We start from the raw sequence: 20,462 nt of genomic DNA on the forward strand, positions 1-20,462 counted from the left end.
CCAACAATAGAAAAATATCACTGTTAAGGTCTATAAGTGGTTTCATGATTAAATCAGTCTTCTATTCAATTCCTACTAACTTTGAGAGCTGTTGAGGAATTTGAAGATTCTAATTGGATGGACAGAGGAATGAAATTATTTATTCATTTGGCACTTTATAAAAATGGGAACGCTCATATTTTGCATGTTGGTCCATTAGGACTGGAAGCCAGAAACAGAGGCTTTTGCAATAAAAAATCAAGACAAGGTGGCAGAATGAAAGCATAAATGAAAAGCTATGCCACCTGACTCCTATCATAAAGATGTCATAACAGTTTGTACAGAGATTATCCCAAAATTTAATAAAGGCAAAAAATCTGATTTAATCCAAAATTTGTGTAATGGCATCTGACAAATAAATAGGAGTGAGAAAACTCATTCAATCTGGGCAATGAAAAAAAGACAAAAATAATCCAAAGAAGTGGTTTAAAGTGCTTCACACCAGAGAGAAATTAACTAGCAGAAGAAATCATCAGGAAAGAGAGGAGGATAGAGAAAATTTGAAACTGGCTCAGACAAAGAGCTATCAAGATGAAAGGTGAACTATTTCTGAAATTTCCTTTAGGTGGAGCAGTGTCAGAGGTCAAAAATGAAAGGTTGGCGGGGAGCAAGCTTAAGTGGTAAGCTAAACGGGAATTCAAGATCATTCTTGAAGACTGAGTTGGAATGTTTGGTTAAACTATTGCCAATCCTCAAAATAAAAGGAAAATATTGCAGATACTGAAAGCCTAAAGTACAAACAGAAATTGATGGAGAAACTCAGCAAGTCTTTTTTAATTCACTCACAGCATGTGAGCATCTCAGGCTAAACCAGCACTTATTGCTGATCCCTAACTGTCCAGAGGGCAGTTACGAGTCAACCACATTGTGGGTGCTGTGGGTCTGAAGTTACATGCAGGCCAGACTAGGTAAGGATAACAGATTTCCTTCACTAAAGGACTTAGTGAACATATGAGTTTTTCCAACAATCAACAACGGCTTCACGATCATAGTTAAGTCTTTAATTACAAATTCTTTATTGAATTCAAATTTCACCATGGTGGGATTTGAACCCAGGTCCCCAGAACATTGGATGAGTTTCTGAATTAATAGCCTAGTGATACCACTAGGCCATTGACACCAAAGTAAACATGTTGACTCCAAACTGACTCCTCAGAACAGCTGAAATCTTCGTCATCATCTGTGTTCCAAAGCCTTCTTCACTAGTCAATATGATTGCAGCTAAAGTCACTGTGGCCTCAACTCCACATTCCTGCCTATCCTGATAATATTAGTAAAACAATTAGTAATCTAGGACAGAAGAAAAATATCAGACAGATCACTCTAAGCTAAGTGACAGTGAAATGCTTCTGATCAGAATTTCATAATATGCTCAATATGGAGAAGTCAGCAATAGGATTGAAAAATAAAATTTCAACAAAGAAAATATTCACATAATGGTAAAAGGTGTCAATCCAAATATTCTGGTAGCCAGTCATTGTAACAGCGTAGACTGGAGTTGCATGGCAGCACCTTGTGCAATTCTCAGTGCAGCTGATTGCAGGGGTGGGGCAAGTGTCCAGGAAATTGAGAATTCTGATAAGCAATTCCTCTTCATCAGAAACCTTCCGAAAGGCCTCAGCCAGAGAATCTAGGCCGGTCCAATTCACTTAAACTTGATAAATCTTAAACTTAATCCAAGAAATGTTAGAGGATTAAAAACCTAACTAGACAAAGTCTTTTCCCTGGGTCGATGAGTCCAGAATTAGACGGCATAGGTTTAGGGTGAGAGGGAAAAGATATAAAAGGGACCTAAAGGGCAACTTTTTCAGAGGGTGGTACGTGTTCAGAATGAGCTGCCAGAGGATGTGGTGGAGGCAAGTACGATTGCAACATTTAAAAGACATCTGGATGGGTATATGAATAGGAAAGGTTTGGAGGGATATGGGCCCGGTGCTGGCAGGTGGGACTAGATTGGGTTGGGATATCTGGTCAGCATGGACCTCTGTGTGAAGTTTGCACGTTCTCCCCGTGGCTGCGTGGGTTTCCTCCGGGTGCTCCGGTTTCCTCCCACAGTCCAAAAATGTGCAGGTTAGGTGAATTGGCCATGCTAAATTGTCCGTAGTGTTAGGTATAGGGGAATGGGTCTGGGTGGGTTACTCTTCGGAGGGTCGGTGTAGACTTGTTGGGCCAAGGGGCCTGTTTCCACACTGTGAGTAACTTAATCTAATCAAGTTGGACCGAAGAGTCTGTTTCCGTGCTGTACATCCGTATGACTCTAACTCCTGGTTAACTATTAGATTGAACACGTGACTCAGCAATGACCCTTCAGACTACAAACTAGAATCCAAAACCACAAGCTGCATTAGAAAAATTAAATGGGACTGAATGTGGACAAAGCCCCGGGATCTGATGGTCTATGGAGTGTTGAAGGATTTGGCTATAGAAACAGTTGATATATTGGTGATTACCTTTCAAAAGTCTATTAATTCTGCAATGGTGTCTACAGATTGAAAGGTTGCAAATATAACGCCACTATTTAAGAAAGATGGAAGAGAGAAAGCAAGGAGCTATTGACGCCATTAGTCGGGAAAATACTGGAATCTATTATTTAGGAAAGAGGGAGTGCAATGGAGATTCACCAGACTGATTTCTGGGATGGTGGGTCAGTCCTACAAGGAGACATTGAGGAGAATGGGCCTCTATTCCTGGAATTTAGTAGAATGATGGGTAATTTTTTTGGAAACTTACAAAATTTTCAAAGGAATAGACAGAGAAGTTGCAGAAAAGATGGTTGCCCTTGACTGATGTCTGTATTGTGGGAACACAATAAAAGACAAACTATTTAGGACAATGATGAGAAGGAATTTGTTCATTAAGAAAGTGATGAATTCTCTACACCAGAGGCTATGGGACCTCAATGATAAAACAGGTTCCAAGACAAACTTCAAGACAGATTTCTAGTTACTAACAACATCAAAACATATGGGAGGAGTGAGGGAATATGGTATTGAAAGATGATGAGTCTGGTCCTGAGAGATGATCAGCTATATTATAGAGTCATAGAGATGTACAGCATGGAAACAGACCCTACAGTCCAACCTGTCCATGCTGACCAGATATCCCAACCCAATCTAGTCCCACCTGCCAGTACCCGTCCTATATCCCTCCAAACCCTTCCTATATATCCTAGAATGAAACAGCAGGACTGAGGGACTGAATGGCCTACTCCTCCTGCTATATTCTTAGGTTACAAAACAACTTGATACATTGAAGTTATGTAATGAATCATTATGCCCGTTTCCACCTGCATGAGTTATTGGGTGCATTTACACTAAATCATTAATATATACAGAATTTTTTATTTATACATATTAGTGTCATACAGCACTGAAACAGCCCTTCAGTCTAAACAGTCCATAATCCCAAACTAAACTAGTCCCAAATTCCAGCGCTTGGCCCATTTCCCTCCAAACATTTTTTATTCACGTACGGATCTAAATTCCTTTTAAACGTTATAACTGGACCTGCATCCACTTCCTCTAAGTTCATTCCACATACAAACTACTGTGTAAAAAAATTAACTCATGTCTTTTTTTTAAAAACTTTTTCCTCTCACCGTAAAAGTATGCCCCCTAATCTTGAAATCTCCCACCCTAGGAAAAAATACCTTATCTATACCTCCATGATTTAATAAACCTCTATAAGGTCACCCCTCAACCACCTACGCTCCAATGGAAAATGTCCCAGACGATCTAGCGTCTCCTTGCAATCAAACCCTCCATTCCCAGCAACACCCTGGTAAATTATTTCTGAATCCTCTCCAACTTAATAATATCCTTCCTATATCAGGGCGACCAGAAATGGACAGGGTACCCTAGAACCTACGGTGGACCTATTCCGTCACACAACACACCCAATGGCCTCCTCCTTCAAAGACCACAATTTCTCCTCCCACATGGTCAATAAAGCCCTCCAGCACATCTCATCCACTACCTGCACCTCCGCCCTCGAACTCCACCCTTCCAACTGCAACAAGGACAGACCATCCACCAGTCCTCACCTTCCACCCCACCAACTTCCGGACACATCATATTATCCTCCACCATTTCCGCCACCTATAAAGAGACCGCACTACCCTTAACTGCTTCCATAAAGACCATTCCTTCTGCAACTCTCTTGTCAGGTCCATGCCCCCACCAACTCACCCTCCCCTCCCGGCACCTTCCCCTGCCACCGCAAGAATTGCAAAACCTACACCCATCTGTCAGAAATTTACCTGCACTTCCACACACGTCATTTACTGTATCTGTTGTTCTCGATGCAGTCTCCTCTATATTGGGGAGACAGGACGCCTACTTGCGTAACACTTCAGAGAACATCTGCGGGACACATGCACACAGAAACCCCACTGCCCTGTGGCTGAACACTTTAACTTACACCCCCCCACTTCCCCAAGGACATGCAGGCCCTGGGCCTCCTCCATTGTCAAACCCTTACCACCGGCTGCTTGGAGGAAGAACGCATCAGCTTCTGTCTTGGGTCAATCCAACTACATGGGATCAATGTTGATCTCACCAGTTTCCTCATTTCCCCTCCCACCTTATCCCAGATCCAACCTTCTAACTTGGCACCGCCCTCCTTCCCATTTATCCGCTCCACCTTCCTCTCCCACCCATCATTTCCAATGGTGATGTCATTTCCTGTTCTTTTTCTCTGGGAGTGATAAATGGGATCCAAATCAATGTGTTTGTTGATAGAGTTCTGGTTGGAATGCCATGCTTCTAGAAGTGACATCACCATAGAAAATGATGTCACCACAGAAACGACATCACCAACCCAAGGAAACCCAAACATATCAATAGAAAGCGGGCTACACCACCAATGCTTCATTCGGAGGCTCACCTAGTATGGTGATGAAACATCTGAAAATGAACCTTCCAGCTCAGTGAGCAAACCAACATCCACAACCTCAACCTGAGCTATAAATCTTCTCAAAACACGCTAATATAAATAAATCTCCAGCCCCACTAACACAATTTGACCTAAAGAACTGACTTCGCATATGATTCCAAGGAAAATAGACTTGTTAAATGATAGCTCCTTTTCTAAAGGTCTTCACAAAGAGAATTTGGGTAGTCTAAATGTTGTTCTAGAAGCTGTGCACCCACAACCAAATCAGAGGAAATGGCACATGATCAGTTTTCTAGATTTGGATCTTTATCTGACTTGTCAGTAAATCATTGCATGAGTGCAGAAAATATACAGAAGAGAAATAGGCCATTCTTTCCAAACAAGCCATGCTGATGAATAAGCTCTGTTTGCACTGTTCCAATCTTTTCTCATTTAGATCAATCATATTCCTTTATTCCCTACTCCCTCATATGCTTTTCTGATTTCTGCCTAAACTCGCTCCAACCAATGTTTCATATCCTCTGTTGAACATGTTTCTTCAGAGTACTTTCTGAATTTCTTAGTGCCCAACTTATACTAATAGACTAGGTGAAAGTGAGGACTGCAGATGCTGCAGATCAGAGTCAAAAAGTGTGGCGCTGGAAAAGCATAGCAGGTCAGGCAGCATCTGAGGAGCAGGAGAATTGACAATTCTGATGAAGGGCTAATGCCTGAATTGTGGCAGGTGGGGGGTCTGAGAGATAAATAGGAGGGTGTGGGTGGCACGGGGGGGGGAGAAGGTAGCTGGGAAGGTGATAGGCAGATGCAGGTGGGGAGTAATGGTGATAGGTCAAAGGGGAGGGTGGATCAGATAGATGGGAAAGAAGATGGACAGGAAGAGGGATAGTTCAAGAGGACGGTGCCGAGTTGGAGGGTCAGTTCTGGGATGAGGTGGGGGAGGGGAGATGAGGAAACTGGTGAAATTGACATTGATGCAGTGTGGTTGGAGGGTCCCAAGGCGAAAGAGGAGGCATTCTTCCTCCAGACATCGTGTGGCTTGGATTTGGCGGTTGAGGAGGACCAGGATTTGCATGTCCTTGGCGAAGTGGGAGGGGGAGTTGAAGTGGTCAGCCACAGGGCAGATGGGGTTGTTTGATGCTTGTCGCCAAAAGATGTTCCCTGAAACATTCCATGAGTTGGCATCCTGTCTCCCCAATATACAGGAGACCACATCGAGAGCAACAGACACAGTAGATGAGGTGATTGCTTGTGCAGGAAAATCTCTGCTGGATGTGAAAAGATCCTTTGGGGCCTTGGATGGAGATGAGGGGGGAGGTACGGGCGCAGAGTTTACACCTCTTGCAGTTGCAGGGGAAGGTGCCAGGAGTGGAGGGAGGGTTGGTGGGGGGTGTGGACCTAATTAGGGAATCGCGGAGGGAATGGTCTCTGCAGAATACTGATAGGGGTGGGGAGAGAAATATCTCTCTGGTGGTGGGGTCTGATTGAAGATAGCAGAATTGACGAAAGATAATGCACTGTATCCAGAGATTAGCTCTATGCTTAGTGCAGTTGGAAGGGTGGAGTTTAAGGGCAAAGGTGTAGGAAATGGATGAGATGCGCTGGAGGGCATTGTTGACCACGTGGAAGGGGAAGTTGCAGTCCGTGAAATAGGAGGCCATCTGGGATGTCCTGGATTGGATTGCTCCTCAGACACAGCAAAGGCGGAAGGATCGGGAGTAAGGGATCGCGTTTTTATAGGAGAGTGGGTGGAAGGAGCTATAGTCCAGGTAGCTCTGGGAGATGGTGGGTTGGACGTAGATGTCCTTGTTGAGTCGGTCACTGGTGAGGTCCAAGAAGGGGAGGGAAGTGTCCAAGATGGTCCAGGTGAACTGGAGGTCAGGGTGGAAGGTGTTCTTGATGAACTGTTGATGAACTGTTCAACCTCCTCGTGGGAGCACAAGGTAGTGCCGATAGTCATCAATGTAGCGGAAGAAAAGTTGGGGAATGGTTGCAGTGTAACTGCAGAAGATGGAATGTTCCACATATCCGACGAAGGGGCAGGCATAGCTGGGGCCCATGGCTACCCCTTGGTCTGAAGGAAGTAGGCGTATTTGAAAGAGAAGTTGTTGAGGTTGAGGACCAGTTCCACTGATCGAATGAGTGTGTCGCTGGGGGGGTACTGGTTGGTGCAGCAGGAGTGGAAAAAACAGAGGGTTGGAGGCCTTCACCACAGTGAATGGACGTGTAAAGGGACTGAATGTCCATGGCGAAGATGAGGCATTGGGGCTAGGGAAACAAAAGTCATGAAAGTCACATCTGGCAGAGATTTTCCTGCATATCCAAACACCTCATCTACTGTGTCTGTTGCTCTCGATGTGGTCTCCTCTACAGTGGGGAGACAGGACGCCAACTCACGGAATGTTTCAGGTAACATCTGTGAGGCACATTGCACCAAACAATAGGTCTCCTCTGATCTATCACCAACACCCATCCCACCTCTATCCACCTTTCGCCTTCCCAGCTACCTTATCCCCCCAGAACATTCCTGTTGAAGGGCTTGTGCCCAAAACGTCAATTCTCCTGGTCCTCAGATACTGCTAACCTGCTGTGCTTTTCCAGCGCCACACTTTTTGACTCTTCTATTGATAGACTCCAAGAACTGAATCCACTCCATCAAACCTTTTCACAATTTTAAAGCCTTGGCATTAGATCACTCCTCAGGTTTTTATTTGAAAGAATAGAGACTAAGCCTGTTAATCTTTCCTAATATCCATATCCAATCCACAGGTAGCTTGGACGAGTACTCCACCATTGTTACAGACTTTACCAGCAATTGTGTGGAGGACTGCATACCGAGAAGTCAATCCAGGTGTTCCCTAACAGGAAATCCTGGATGAATCAGGACATACAGAACCTGCTAAAAACCATGCCTTCAGATCAGGAGACCCACTCAAATATAAGGAATCCAAGAGCCATTAAGACAGCCAAGGACCAATACCGATCCAAACTAGAGACCCAGACAGACACTTGTCGACTACAGCAAGGACTGAATGACATCACAGGTTCTAAAAAGAGACAGTGCAAGATAGCAGATGATGACATATCCCTCCTAGGTTGTCTCAACGCCTTCTTTGCTCACTTTGAGCAGAATATCAGCAGAAAGGTAACACCTATTTTGACACGTCCTGACGAATCTATCTCAACAGTCACTGAAAGACGTCAGATCAGTTTTCCTCCATGTGAATCCAAGAAAAGCAATGGAACCAGACAGAGTTCCAAACCATGCGCAGATCAACTGGCAGAGGTCTTCTCAGACATCTTCAACCTCTCCCTGCAGCAGGCGACTGTCCCTGCCTGTTTCAAGAGGGCCAATGTCACCCCTGTGCCTAAGAACGCTCATGCAGCATGTCTCAATGACTACCGCCCAGTGACCCTAACTTTGGTGGTCATGAAGGGCTTTGAAAGGCTGGTCATGGCATTAATCAGCTCCAGCCTCCCCACTACTCTTGACCCACTCCAATTTGCCTATTGGACCGTCAGATGCCACATCACTTGCCCTTCACTCCTCTCTAGAACATCTTGACACCAAGAACAGCTACGTAAGAATCCTACTCATTGACTACAGTTCAGCCTTCAACACTATTATCCCCTTGAGACTGATTACAAACTTAGTGATCTTGAACTAAGCCCCACTCTCTGCAACTGGATCCTCAGTTTCCTGACATACAGGCCACAATCAGCGAAGGTTGGGGACAATATTTCATCGTCACTAACACTTAACACTAGAGCCCCCCAAAGGTGTGTACTCAGCCCCCTACTGTACTGACTGCATCACCAAATACCAGACTAATGCCATTTACAAGTTTGCTGATGACACCACCATAGTCGGTCGAATTTCAGATGGTGACGAAACAGACTACAGATGGCATGTGGAAGACCTAGAAAAATGGTGCTCTCAATGCAGGCAAAACCAAGGAACTCATTATTGACTTTCGGCGGGATGTTACTCTCCAACCCTCCAACCACAAGGGATGAACTCAGATTTCTCCAGTTTCCTCATTTCCCCTCCCCCCACCTTGTCTCAGTCAAATCCCTCAAACTCAGCACCGCCTTCCTAACCTGCAATCTTCTTCCTGACCTCTCCGCCCCCACCCCACTCTGGCCTATCACCCTCACCTTGACCTCCCTCCACCTATCGCATTCCCAACGCCCCTCCCCCAAGTCCCTCCTCCCTACCTTTTATCTTAGCCTGCTGGACACACTTTCCTCATTCCTGAAGAAGGGCTGATGCCCGAAACGTCGATTCTCCTGTTCCTTGGATGCTGCCTGACCTGCTGCGCTTTTCCACCAACACAGTTTTAGCTCTGCTCTCCAGCATCTGCAGTCCTCACTTTCTCCTTGAAGACTTTACACTCTTAAGAGCCCCAACATCAGTTTATAATATGGTGACCAGAATTATGTGCAGTACTCTAAGTGGCATCCAACCAAACTGCAAGATTTTACGTAACTTTCCCATTTTAGAACTTTATCTCTAGAAATAAAGTTTGGATCTCCCTTTTTCTTTAAGGCCTTACTCACCCATGCTACATCTTTTAAATGACCCGTGTATATTTACTCAAAACCCTTTTGTCTTATACTCAAGACTTAAACCTTGCAAGTGATAAGTAACCTCATTGTTCAACCTACAAAAACATAGCAGCTCATTTACCTGCTTTGAACTTAATTTGCCAATTTGTCTATTTGTAAATTTAACAACCTCTTATAATCTGAAGTTCTCCTCAGCATAAACTATTTCCTGCCCCTCCCTAAATCTGGGTGTCATCATGAATTTAGAAATTGTTTTCAATTCCAAAGTCTAGGTCATTATTGCTGAAAATGTGTTTAGTAATCTGAAGAAGGGCCCATGCCCAAAACGTCGATTCTCCTGTTCCTTGGATGCTGCTTGACCTGCTGCGCTTTTCCAGCAACACATTTTTAGCTCTGATCTCCAGCATCTGCAGTCTTCACTTTCTCCTCTAAATCATTATTGCAAATTATAAACAGCAATGATACTTCCCACCATCTTGTGATCTGAATAACTCCATTTGACTCCTACTCTCTGCCTTAAATTCAGCCAGAAATCCATTCACTTACTTGTCTGCCAACTCCACATTTTCAGAACTTATTCATTAGTCTATCATGGTCTATCTTAGCAAATGCCTAGTCCAGATAAATTGCGCTTGCTACATTCCTGTTATCTACTCTCACTTATCTCCTAAAATTTAATACAATTAAACAAGATTTTCCCTTCTGAAATCCATGCTGACTACTCGTATTATTTGTCGTCTCTAGACGTTCTTCTGTTCTTTTGCTTTGTCGGGTTACTATTATTTTCCCTTACCAATGATAAAATGACTGGTCTGTAAAGCCCTTAACACATTCTATCGCTATTCTTAAATATCAGAACTGCAGCAGCTATCTTCCATTCCTCTAGCACTACACTTTTTCTCATAACTAATTATTCAGGACTCCATATTAGGCTTATTAGCAAAATCACAGTATATGAGATAAAAGGAAGAGTGCGGGTGCAGTATTGGTCAAGGGGTAGAAAACAGAGTTATGGTAAGGGCTATTTTTCAAACTGCAGTGACGTGTACAGTGGAGTTTCCCCATAGATCAGCACTAGGACCACTGCTGTCTTTGATACATATGTATGACTTGGAATTGGAAACAAAGGATGTATATGCATATTGTAAATGCATATTGTATAGTGTAAAACTCTAAGGAAGAACATAAAACAGTTAAAGTCACTCATGGAATAGGTAGTCATAAGGCAGATGTAAATTAATGGGGAAGATAGTAAAGTATAACTGGGTTTCAATACAACTAGATGCAAACCCAGTACTTCAAATGATGCAATTAAGAGTTAGCATATAAATGATGAAGAGGGGGGAAACCAAAGGCTATACTTGTAACAGCCAGTAGAATGGAATATATACAGTGTGAAAGCAGTCCATTCAGTGCAACAAGTCCACAAAGCCCCTCCAAAGAGCATCCCACCCTATCCCTGTAACCCTGCATTCCCTATGGCTAATCCACTTAGCCTGCACACCCCCATACACTATGGGCAATTTAGCATTGCCAATCCACCTAACCTTACAGCTAACCACAATCATTTTCATCACAGATAGCTCTAAAATTTTAAAACAATGGAGTAACTGCAAAGCAAATGGCTCCCTCTTTACAAAGTTTCCATCAACTGTCTATGGAAAGACCACTCTGTAGTACTATTACAGAGCAATTCAATTGTATTTTGACTTTCAAATATGAAATGCATTCAGTGAATTCCTCAAACATTCAGAAGGACTTGCATGGCTTATTTCAGGGCAAAAACTGCAGTGGTCACCAGCTGTTCAATGTAGTACTGACTGAATAATACCCTAAACTGCTTTATTGAAAGCATCCTTCTTCAGTCATATGGTTGCTTCACTCCTATTTGTCTTGCTGATAATCAACTGCAGAACACCTTAATTAATTTGTAATAATTGTGACAAATCTTCAATGGACATCATTACATATTCATATTAATTGAAATGGTTGAGTGTGGCAAATCATTTCATGAAAAGTTTCAAAACTCTTAAATTTCTAGAATCATATGATAGTTATACATTCACTAATATTTACTTTAATGATGTAGTATAAGTGTTCTCAATCGTGTAAATGCCTTGCAGTCGGAGGGGTTTGCTATTCTCTGGATATCAGAAATTAGTATTATTGCACCCATCAGTAAACATTTCTCTTCCAAATCAACAGGTCTAACTTTTAAAAAGCACCATAATGTGAAACAATTCCTCCAACACAAATGCATCTGGATATTACAATTTTCCAACTCCAGTACAATTTTTAAGAACGCCAAAAGAAGTTTTTAAAAATGTACGAACAAGGTTAGAAATCTAAATTCATGGCTTTCAAACGCTGGAGATTCAGGTGATTATAGAGTCATAGAGATGTACAGCATGGAAACAGACCCTTCGGTCCAACCTGTCCATGCCGACCAGATATCCCAACCCAATCCAGTCCTATATCCCTCCAAACCCTTCCTATTCTTATACCCATCCAAATGCCTCTTAAATGTTGCTATTGTACCAGCCTCCACCACATCCTCTGGCAGCTCATTCCATATACGTACCACCCTCTGCGTGAAAAAGTTGCCCCTTAGGTCTCTTTTATATCTTGCGCCTCTCACCCTAAACCTATGCCCTCTAGTTCTGGACTCCCCGACCCCAGGGAAAAGACTTTGTCTATTTATCCTATCCATGCCCCTCATAATTTTAGAAACCTCTATAAGGTCACCCCTCAGCCTCCGACGCTCCAGGGAAAACAGCCCCAGCCTGTTCAGCCTCTCCCTGTAGCTCAGATCCTCCAACCCTGGCAACATCCTTGTCAATCTTTTCTGAACCCTTTCAAGTTTCACAACATCTTTCCAATAGGAAGGAGACCAGAATTGTATGCAATATTCCAACAGTGACCTAACCAATGTCCTGTACAGCCGCAACATTACTCCCAACTCCTGTACTCAATACTCTGACCAATAAACAAAAGCATACCAAACGCCTTCACTATCCTATCGACCTGCAACTCCACGTTTAAGGAGCTATTGAACCTGCACTCCAAGGTCTCTTTGTTCAGCAACACTCCCTAGGACCTTACCATTAAGTGTATAAGTCCTGTTAAGATTTGCTTTCCCAAAATGCAGCACCTCACATTTATCCAAAATAAACTCCATCTGCCACTTCACAGCCCATTGGCCCATCAGGTCCAGATCCTGTTGTAATCTGAGGTAACCCTCTTCGCTGTCCACTACACCTCCAATTTTGGTGTAATCTGCAAACTTACTATCTGTACCGCTTACCGCATCCAAATCATTTATGTAAATGACAAAAAGTAGAGGACCCAGCACCGATCCTTGTGGCACTCCACTAGTCACAGGCCTCCAGTCTGAAAAACAACCCTCCACCACCACCCTCTGTCTTCTACCTTTGAGCCAGTTCTGTATCCAAATAGCTAGTTCTCCCTGTATTCCATGAGATCTAACCTTGCTAATCAGTCTCCCATAGGGAACCTTGTCGAACGCCTTACTGAAGGCCATATAGATCACATCTACTGCTCTGCCCTCATCAGTCTTCTTTGTTACTTCTTCAAAAAACTCAATCAAGTTTGTGAGACATGATTTCCCACGCACAAAGCCATGTTGACTTTGTGACTAATCAGTCCTCGCCTTTCCAAATACATGTACATCCTGTCCCTTAGGATTCCCTCCAACAACTTGCCCACCACCGAGGTCAGGCTCACCGGTCTATATTCCCTGGCTTGTCTTTATCGCCCTTTTAAACAGTGGCACCACGTTTGCCAACCTCCAGTCTTTCGGCGCCTCACCTGTGACTATCGATGATACAAATATCTCAGCAAGAGGCCCAGAAATCACTTCTCTAGCTTCTCACAGAGTTTTCGGGTACACCTGATCAGGTCCTGGGGATTTATCCACCTTTAACTGTTTCAAGACATCCAGCACTTCCTCCTTTGTAATCTGGACATTTTGCAAGATGTCACCATCTATTTCCCTACAGTCTATATCGTCCATATCCTTTTCCACAGTAAATACTGATGCAAAATATTCATTTAATATCTCCCTCATTTTATGTGGATCCACACAAAGTCCACCTTGCTGATCTCTGAAGGGCCTTATTCTCACCCTTGTTACCCTTTTGTCCTTAATGTATTTGTAAAAACCTGTGGATTCTCTTTAATTCTATTTGCCAAAGCTATCTCTTGTCCCCGTCTTGCCCTCCTGATTTCCCTCTTAAGTATACTCCTATTTCTTTATACTCTAAGGATTCACTCGATCTATCCTGTCTATACCTGACATATGCTTCCTTCTTTTTCTTAACCAAACCCTCAATTTCATCAGTCATCCAGCATTCCCTATACCTACCAGCCTTCCCTTTCACCCTGACAGGAATATACTTTCTCTGGATTCTCATTATCTCATTTCTGAAGGCTTTCCATTTTCCAGCTGTCCCTTTACCTGCGAACACCTGCCTCCAATCAGCTTTTAAAAGTTCTTGCCTAATACCGTCAAAATTGGCCTTTCTCCAATTTAGAACTTCAACTTTTAGATCTGGTCTATCCTTTTCCATCACTATTTTAAAACGAATAGAATTATGGTCGCTGGCCCCAAAGTGCTCCCCCACTGACACCTCAGTCACCTGCCCTGCCTCATTTCCCAAGAGTAGATCAAGTTTTGAACCTTCTCTCGTAGGTACGTCATATACTGAATCAGAAAATTGTCTTCTACACACTTAAGAAATTCCTCTCCATCTAAACCTTTAACACTATGGCAGTCCCAGTCATGTTTGGAAAGTTAAAATCCCCTACCATAACTACGCTATTATTCTTACAGATAGCTGAGATCTCCTTACAAGTTTGTTTCTCAATTTCCCTCTGACGACTGGGGGGTCTATAATACAATCCAATAAGGTGATTATCCCTTTCTTATTTCTCAGTTCCACCCAAATAACTTCCCTGGATGTATTTCCAGGAATATCCTCCCTCAGCACAGCTGTAATGCTATCCCTTATCAAAAATGCCACTCCCCCCTCCTCTCTTGCCTCCCTTTCTATCCTTCGTGTAGCATTTGTATCCTGGAACATTAAGCTGCCAGTCCTGCCCATCCCTGAGCCATGTTTTCGTAATTGCTATGATATCCCTGTCCCATGTTCTTAACCATAGCCCTGAGTTCATCTGCCTTCCCTGTTAGGCCCCTTGCATTGAAATAAATGCAGTTCAATTTATTAGTCCTACCTTATCCCTGCCTGCTTGACTCACTTCTGTTCTCAGTTGTACCCCCGTCTCAAATCGATTTTAAGTTTAATCAAGAGACTTATCTCCAAAAACATATAATCAAGAGAGAATCCACTATCCTCACTACTGCAGCCTTTCTCTTGGACAGACTTAAAACTACAATTAACTTATCTGATTCTGTGCGGTGAACTTCGCCCAACAGTTCCTCCAAGATTAGTTGTGAATTTCACTGTTTGTTAATTTTCCCAGATGTACTCCAATGTCCAGCACGAATACACAAATTCAAAGGCAGTAACTGTGCAGATTCTCTCTCTCTCTCTTTGTTTCCTGCACTGTCCTCACTATGTGCTTCCTTTGTCTGCCCTTCTCCCTTTTAAAACAATGCAACAGCATAAATGATTTGAATGTAATTTGCAAAGTTTACAATAAATATGTACAACAACTATAACAATTGTCATGGTTTATATTTTAGACTGTACGGATACAGATACAAAATAAATTATCACTCCCTTGAGACTATTAGAACAAAAAAATGCACGTTACAATTCTATCCAATTAAAGAGTGGTTCGGTTAGTTCTGTAATATCCCACTGTGCGTCAGGTCAATATCAATCGTAATATATCACTGACACCATTAACTTTATCAATAGCAGACATATTGCTACCCATGGTGATATTATTGTGGAAAGCATCCAGGAAACCATTAAGCTTTATTTTGAATAATTCTAATCTGAACTTTTATGAATTCTTACCAAACAAAAAAACACTATTAAATGCATAGGTTACAAACAATTATATTTGCAATCTTTCTCAATGCCAGTTTTCTGTGCCAACTTTGATTTAAACCAAATATTATTTCTACAAGGATCATAATCTAGTTATTTTCAATTTTCTTAATTCTGAAACTCAGTTTAGGAATAGATACAACAAATATTTAAGAAGGTTGTGTGTCAGAAAATTCAACTGATTAACATACATGACAGGTGTGCACATTAATCAGCTTAATATCATTATTTCAGAATTCTGGAACATTCATTAAACCTATTATAGTACAGAAAATGTTTTAATAAGCCCTTCCAATAATATGGTGATATCCTGAAACATTGGTTATCTATTCAGTGGACCAGAAATCCACCTATCACTCACACATGTCTGTGCAGTCAGCAGTCACCTCTTATATTCTTGCTAGCAATCGCTGATCAATCAATTCTTATGACATGGAGTTGCTGGTTTCAGACTGGGGTGTACAAAGTTAAAAATCATACAGCACCAGGTTATAGCCCAACAGGTTTATTTGGAAGTACAAGTTTTCTGAGTGCTGCCAAAGGAGCAGCTCTCCTAAAGCTTGTACTTCCAAATAAATCTGTTGGACTATAACCTGGTGCTGTGCGACTTCCAATTTAAATCAATTCTTTGTATAACCTTCTAGCTCCAATACACAGCCACACACAAATCCAAGTCCAGACCTGCCACAGACCTGAAAGAACTGGTCAAAAACATTCCCTGTGCCAAACATGCTCTCCAGCTATAGAGAAGAGTACCAGAATAGTTTGAATTCCAGTTTTCCCATCAGCTGCCAAACTGCTGATCTGATTAAAACTTCCTGACTTGAGATCAATGCTGGATCTATTTAAGTGTGCTCTTTACTACTTTGTGAAGCATGCTGACCAATAAACAATAACATATACACTGAACTATCTATCTTCTTTTTCAATTACCAGTACATAGATAAGATGTCTAGCCCCTCAAGAACATTGACTGTTCTACAAAGAGCAGAATGACCTTCAAAAGGAATGTGTAGTACATTAATGAGATGGAGAGAATACCACATTTACATAACACTGTCTCTAAATGTAAAAAAGCCACAGATATTTGCAAATTCTTTGCAAAGGAAAACTAATCCCACTCAGATTCACACTCCATAATACTTGAACTCTCTTGACTTCAAACATTTGTCCACTTTTAAAAGATGTCACAATCTATACCTCAACTGCTAATTGTAGCCGATCCATCTGTGTCTCGATAAGTCTGTATCACTTGTTTTGATATGAATCATATCTTTAATCTCAGGTAACAAATAAGAGTTGGAATGTCATGTTGAGGTTTACAAGATGTTGGTGAGGCCTCTTCTGGAGTAGTGAGAAATTCTGGTCACCCTACTATAGAAAGGATTTTATTAAATTGGAGAGGGTTCAGAAAAGATTTACCAGAATGTTGCTGGGAATGGAGAGTCTGAGTTATAAAAATTGGCTGAGATTTTTTTTCACTGGAGCGTAGTAGGGCGAGGGGTGACCTCATAGGGATTTATAAAGTCACAAGGGACATAGAAAAAGTGAATAGCAAGAGTCTTTTTTCCAAGGTGGGTAAGTTCAAAACAAGGGGTCATGTTTTTAAAGATGAGGGGAGAAAGTTTTAAAAAGGATACGAGAGGCAACTTTTTTTACACAGAGAGTGGTTTGTATGTGAAATGAACTGCCAGAGGAAGTGATGGATGGAGGCACAGTTACAACATCGAAGAGACATTGGGATAAGTACATAAATAGGAAAGGTTTGGAGGGATATGGGCCAAATGCAGGCAAATGGGATTAGTTTAGTTTGGGAACATGGTCAACATGAATTAATTGGACGGAAGGATCTGTTTCCATGCTTTATGACTATGACTTAACAACTTTTTGTACCAAGACAATGTTACAAGGCTTACTAAGGTACTGAATATATTAGTTGCAAATGATATTGGTGTTGCTAATATAGTATTATAAGTGAGAACCTGTGAGCCAAAAAGTCTATTCTTTTCTGTATTAGTCCCTTGACTGTGCTGGAAAAAGTTTATCTAACAATCCAAGCCACAAATGAAAATCAATCCCAGAGCATCTCAAAACTAGAATAAGACCATTACCAATCTACTAATGCCCATCTACAATTTTAATAAAAGAATGTATGTCCTCTTGTTCTCTCTGAACATCAGAGGTTTCTCAACCCTGCCCAATTCTCCATCATCTGAACTGGTCTTTGCAAAGAATAAATCACATCATTAGCTGCAGGAAGACATGGCTGCAGGCCAATATTACAACACTTACATTCTAATACAACAATAAATTTATTATGCTCACCATTTCTTTGTGCACTCTACCATTAATTCTTGGTATGAAGCCACAAATTGGAACTTGGATGCATGCTTTCCCACACGTTGCAGTCGTTTCCAAACTGAAGCCATGATTATTATATCTTGGTTTTGGACAGATGAGTTCAGGTATGAAACACAACTTCAATTTTTCAAGTATATAATTTAGACATATAAGTGTAGATCCTTTAAGAGTGTTAACATTTCTTCACAATGTTCGTTTAAAAGAGAAAAAAAATCACAAATAGGATGACGGATTCCAAAGTGGACTGCCAAGTACTCCAGTAACCTGCATGACTGTGGCGGGAAGTTGCTGTCAATTTATCTAGTCATTCCTCTTGGGTTTAAATGACGTTGAATCATCAGGCCTGGAAACTGAGACATGGACAGCAGTTTAAAATAAATGCAAACAGGATAATTTACACACAACTACAACTAGCAAAAAAAAACTGGTAGCCAACAGCAGAAGGACTTTACCAAAATGTTTTGAATGACCATAAAAAACTGTTTGTCTTGATTGTTAAGATTTCAATTTGACTTCTAAATGTTGTCTCAGGAGTTAGGGATGTATTATTTACCTTCACCTTCTGACATTGACATTTATCTGCTCATTCAAAACATTTTTGGACTGCAGTTAATTGAAAATGTCTAGCTTTCACCATTTTAAAAATGCTTACACTCTTGCCTCTGAAAACAAAGTACACTATTCATTATTGAAAAAAGACTCATTGTCTTTTTATTTTAAAAATACCAGTTTGTCTATTAGACAGGTTTACACAACAAAGGATTACAATTAACACAAAGATAATCAAAAGAAAAATAAGTAGGCATGATCAACATAATACATGCAAATAAACCCCTCTGAACATTTAGGCCATAAAGAAGTGACAGCTGCAGTATGAAACCAAATATGTCAGATGGAGCCTTCACTTCCAGCTGAATGTGCCCAGTCTCAAAAACTACAAACTGCCCACTACATTAAACAGCAACAACCACCCAACCCCAGGGAAACCTTCCTCCCCCAGAGCAGAAACATTCCCTGCATCAGGGCATACTCACTCTCCTACAAACACCTCTGACAACTAAACCCAACCCAACACCCAACCCTGACAGAGTAGTATCACCCCCTTGATAGATCAGCTTCCTTTCACAGTGTCCCTCTCCCCACACACTTGGGAGGATCACAGTCCTGTGTTTGTCAAGACACACTCCCCCCCCCCCACCGTGGGTCTCCCCTCAGGACACATCCCCTCTCGAGTCTCCCCACTGCCGCCCCCCCACCACCCCGGACAGACTCCCTGAGGGTATCCACACCCCCACCCCACGACATTCTCCTCTCAGGATCGTAGCCCCAAACGACAGGACACATTCCCTCCGCCCCCACACAGACACACTCCCCCCCTCCTCCCCAAACTCAGGTCACACCCCCCCCTCCCCGGGGTGACCCCCCCCAAGGGGACACACACTCTCCCCCGGGTCTCCGCTGCTTCCCCTACTCACCTCACATTCTCCCCAGTGTTTCCCTCCATCCCTCCTCCCCTTCAGGACACACTCCATCTCCTTCCCCCCCCCCCCCCCCCCCAGGACACACTGCCACACTCCCCGGGGGTCTCCCGTCACTCACCCGCCCGTCCCGGGGTTTATTCTCTGGGTCTCCCCCTGCTCCGAGTCCCTGGGTCGTAGATCAACCGATTGCAAGCGACTGGATTGCGACTTAGGGAAACTCGTTCTCCCTGGCCGGTTACACGGCCTCAGTCCCCGGGCACAGCGCTCAACGCCATACTCAGAGCGCAGGCCGGGCAGCGGAGGCGGAGACGGGAACGAGGACCGGGACCGGGACCGGAGGGAGAGAAAGGGGCGGCGCTCTCAGCCTACCCTGCTGTGTCCGCCCTGTCACCCCAACCTGCTGCCGGTCGCACGGCAACAAGCCCCGCCCATACGGGAGACCCATTGGCTGTGCCCCGGGCCTGGAGGTGTCAATCAACGGGATGTGGTGTTCGTCATGTCCGGCTGTCAGATCGTAGCTCGAGACAGAGAGAGACAAAGGAATAGAGGGATGGAGAGAAGGACAGAGAGAGAAAGGGGATAGATAGATAGGAGGGAGGGGAAGGGGAGAGAGGGAGGAAGTGGGGAAAGGGGGAGAGAAAGAAGGATTGGAGGGGGGAGAGAAAGAGTAGGATTCAGGGAGGGTGAGAGAAGGATTGGGGAAGTGGGTGGGAGAGAGGCAGGGATGGGGAGATAGATGGAGGGAGGGATGGGGGTAGAGGAATGGGGTGGCACGTGAGGGAGGGCTGGGGGAGTGATGGGGATGACAAAGTTAAACCACTACATCGGGCAAACAAGCAGGAAACTTGCCAGCAGGATACCTGAACACCAATTGGCCATCAAAAGACATGAGCCACTATCACTAGTTTCTATGCAAAGAGAAAGAAGGATACCACTTTGACTGGATCAACATATACATCCAAGGACAGGTGAACCATGAAAAAAAGAATTCTTAGAGGCATGGTATTCTAACCAGAACTCCATCAATAAACACATCGATTTAGAACCTATCTACCTTCCCTTGAAAAAAAGAGAACCAGAAGTG

The 20,462-nt window shown here is 43.0% G+C and overlaps 1 protein-coding gene across 4 annotated transcripts in view; it reads right to left on the reverse strand.

Moving 5' to 3' along the window:
- The window catches only part of ehbp1 (EH domain binding protein 1), a 398,936-nt gene extending 379,157 nt beyond the window's left edge, over positions 1–19,779 (reverse strand). For all 4 annotated transcript variants that reach the window (XM_072581599.1, XM_072581598.1, XM_072581595.1 and 1 more), the window contains exons 1-2: positions 19,497–19,779; positions 17,862–18,247 (exon numbers count right to left, since the gene is read on the reverse strand). In XM_072581599.1, coding sequence (XP_072437700.1) covers positions 17,862–17,965 — 104 coding nt within the window. In that variant the 5' untranslated portion in view covers positions 17,966–18,247; positions 19,497–19,779. The remainder of the gene's footprint in view (positions 1–17,861; positions 18,248–19,496) is intronic.
- Between the last annotated feature and the right edge of the window lie 683 nt (positions 19,780–20,462).

This window comes from Chiloscyllium punctatum, chromosome 11 (genome assembly GCF_047496795.1).
Source record: "Chiloscyllium punctatum isolate Juve2018m chromosome 11, sChiPun1.3, whole genome shotgun sequence".
Taxonomy (NCBI): Eukaryota; Metazoa; Chordata; class Chondrichthyes; order Orectolobiformes; family Hemiscylliidae; genus Chiloscyllium; species Chiloscyllium punctatum.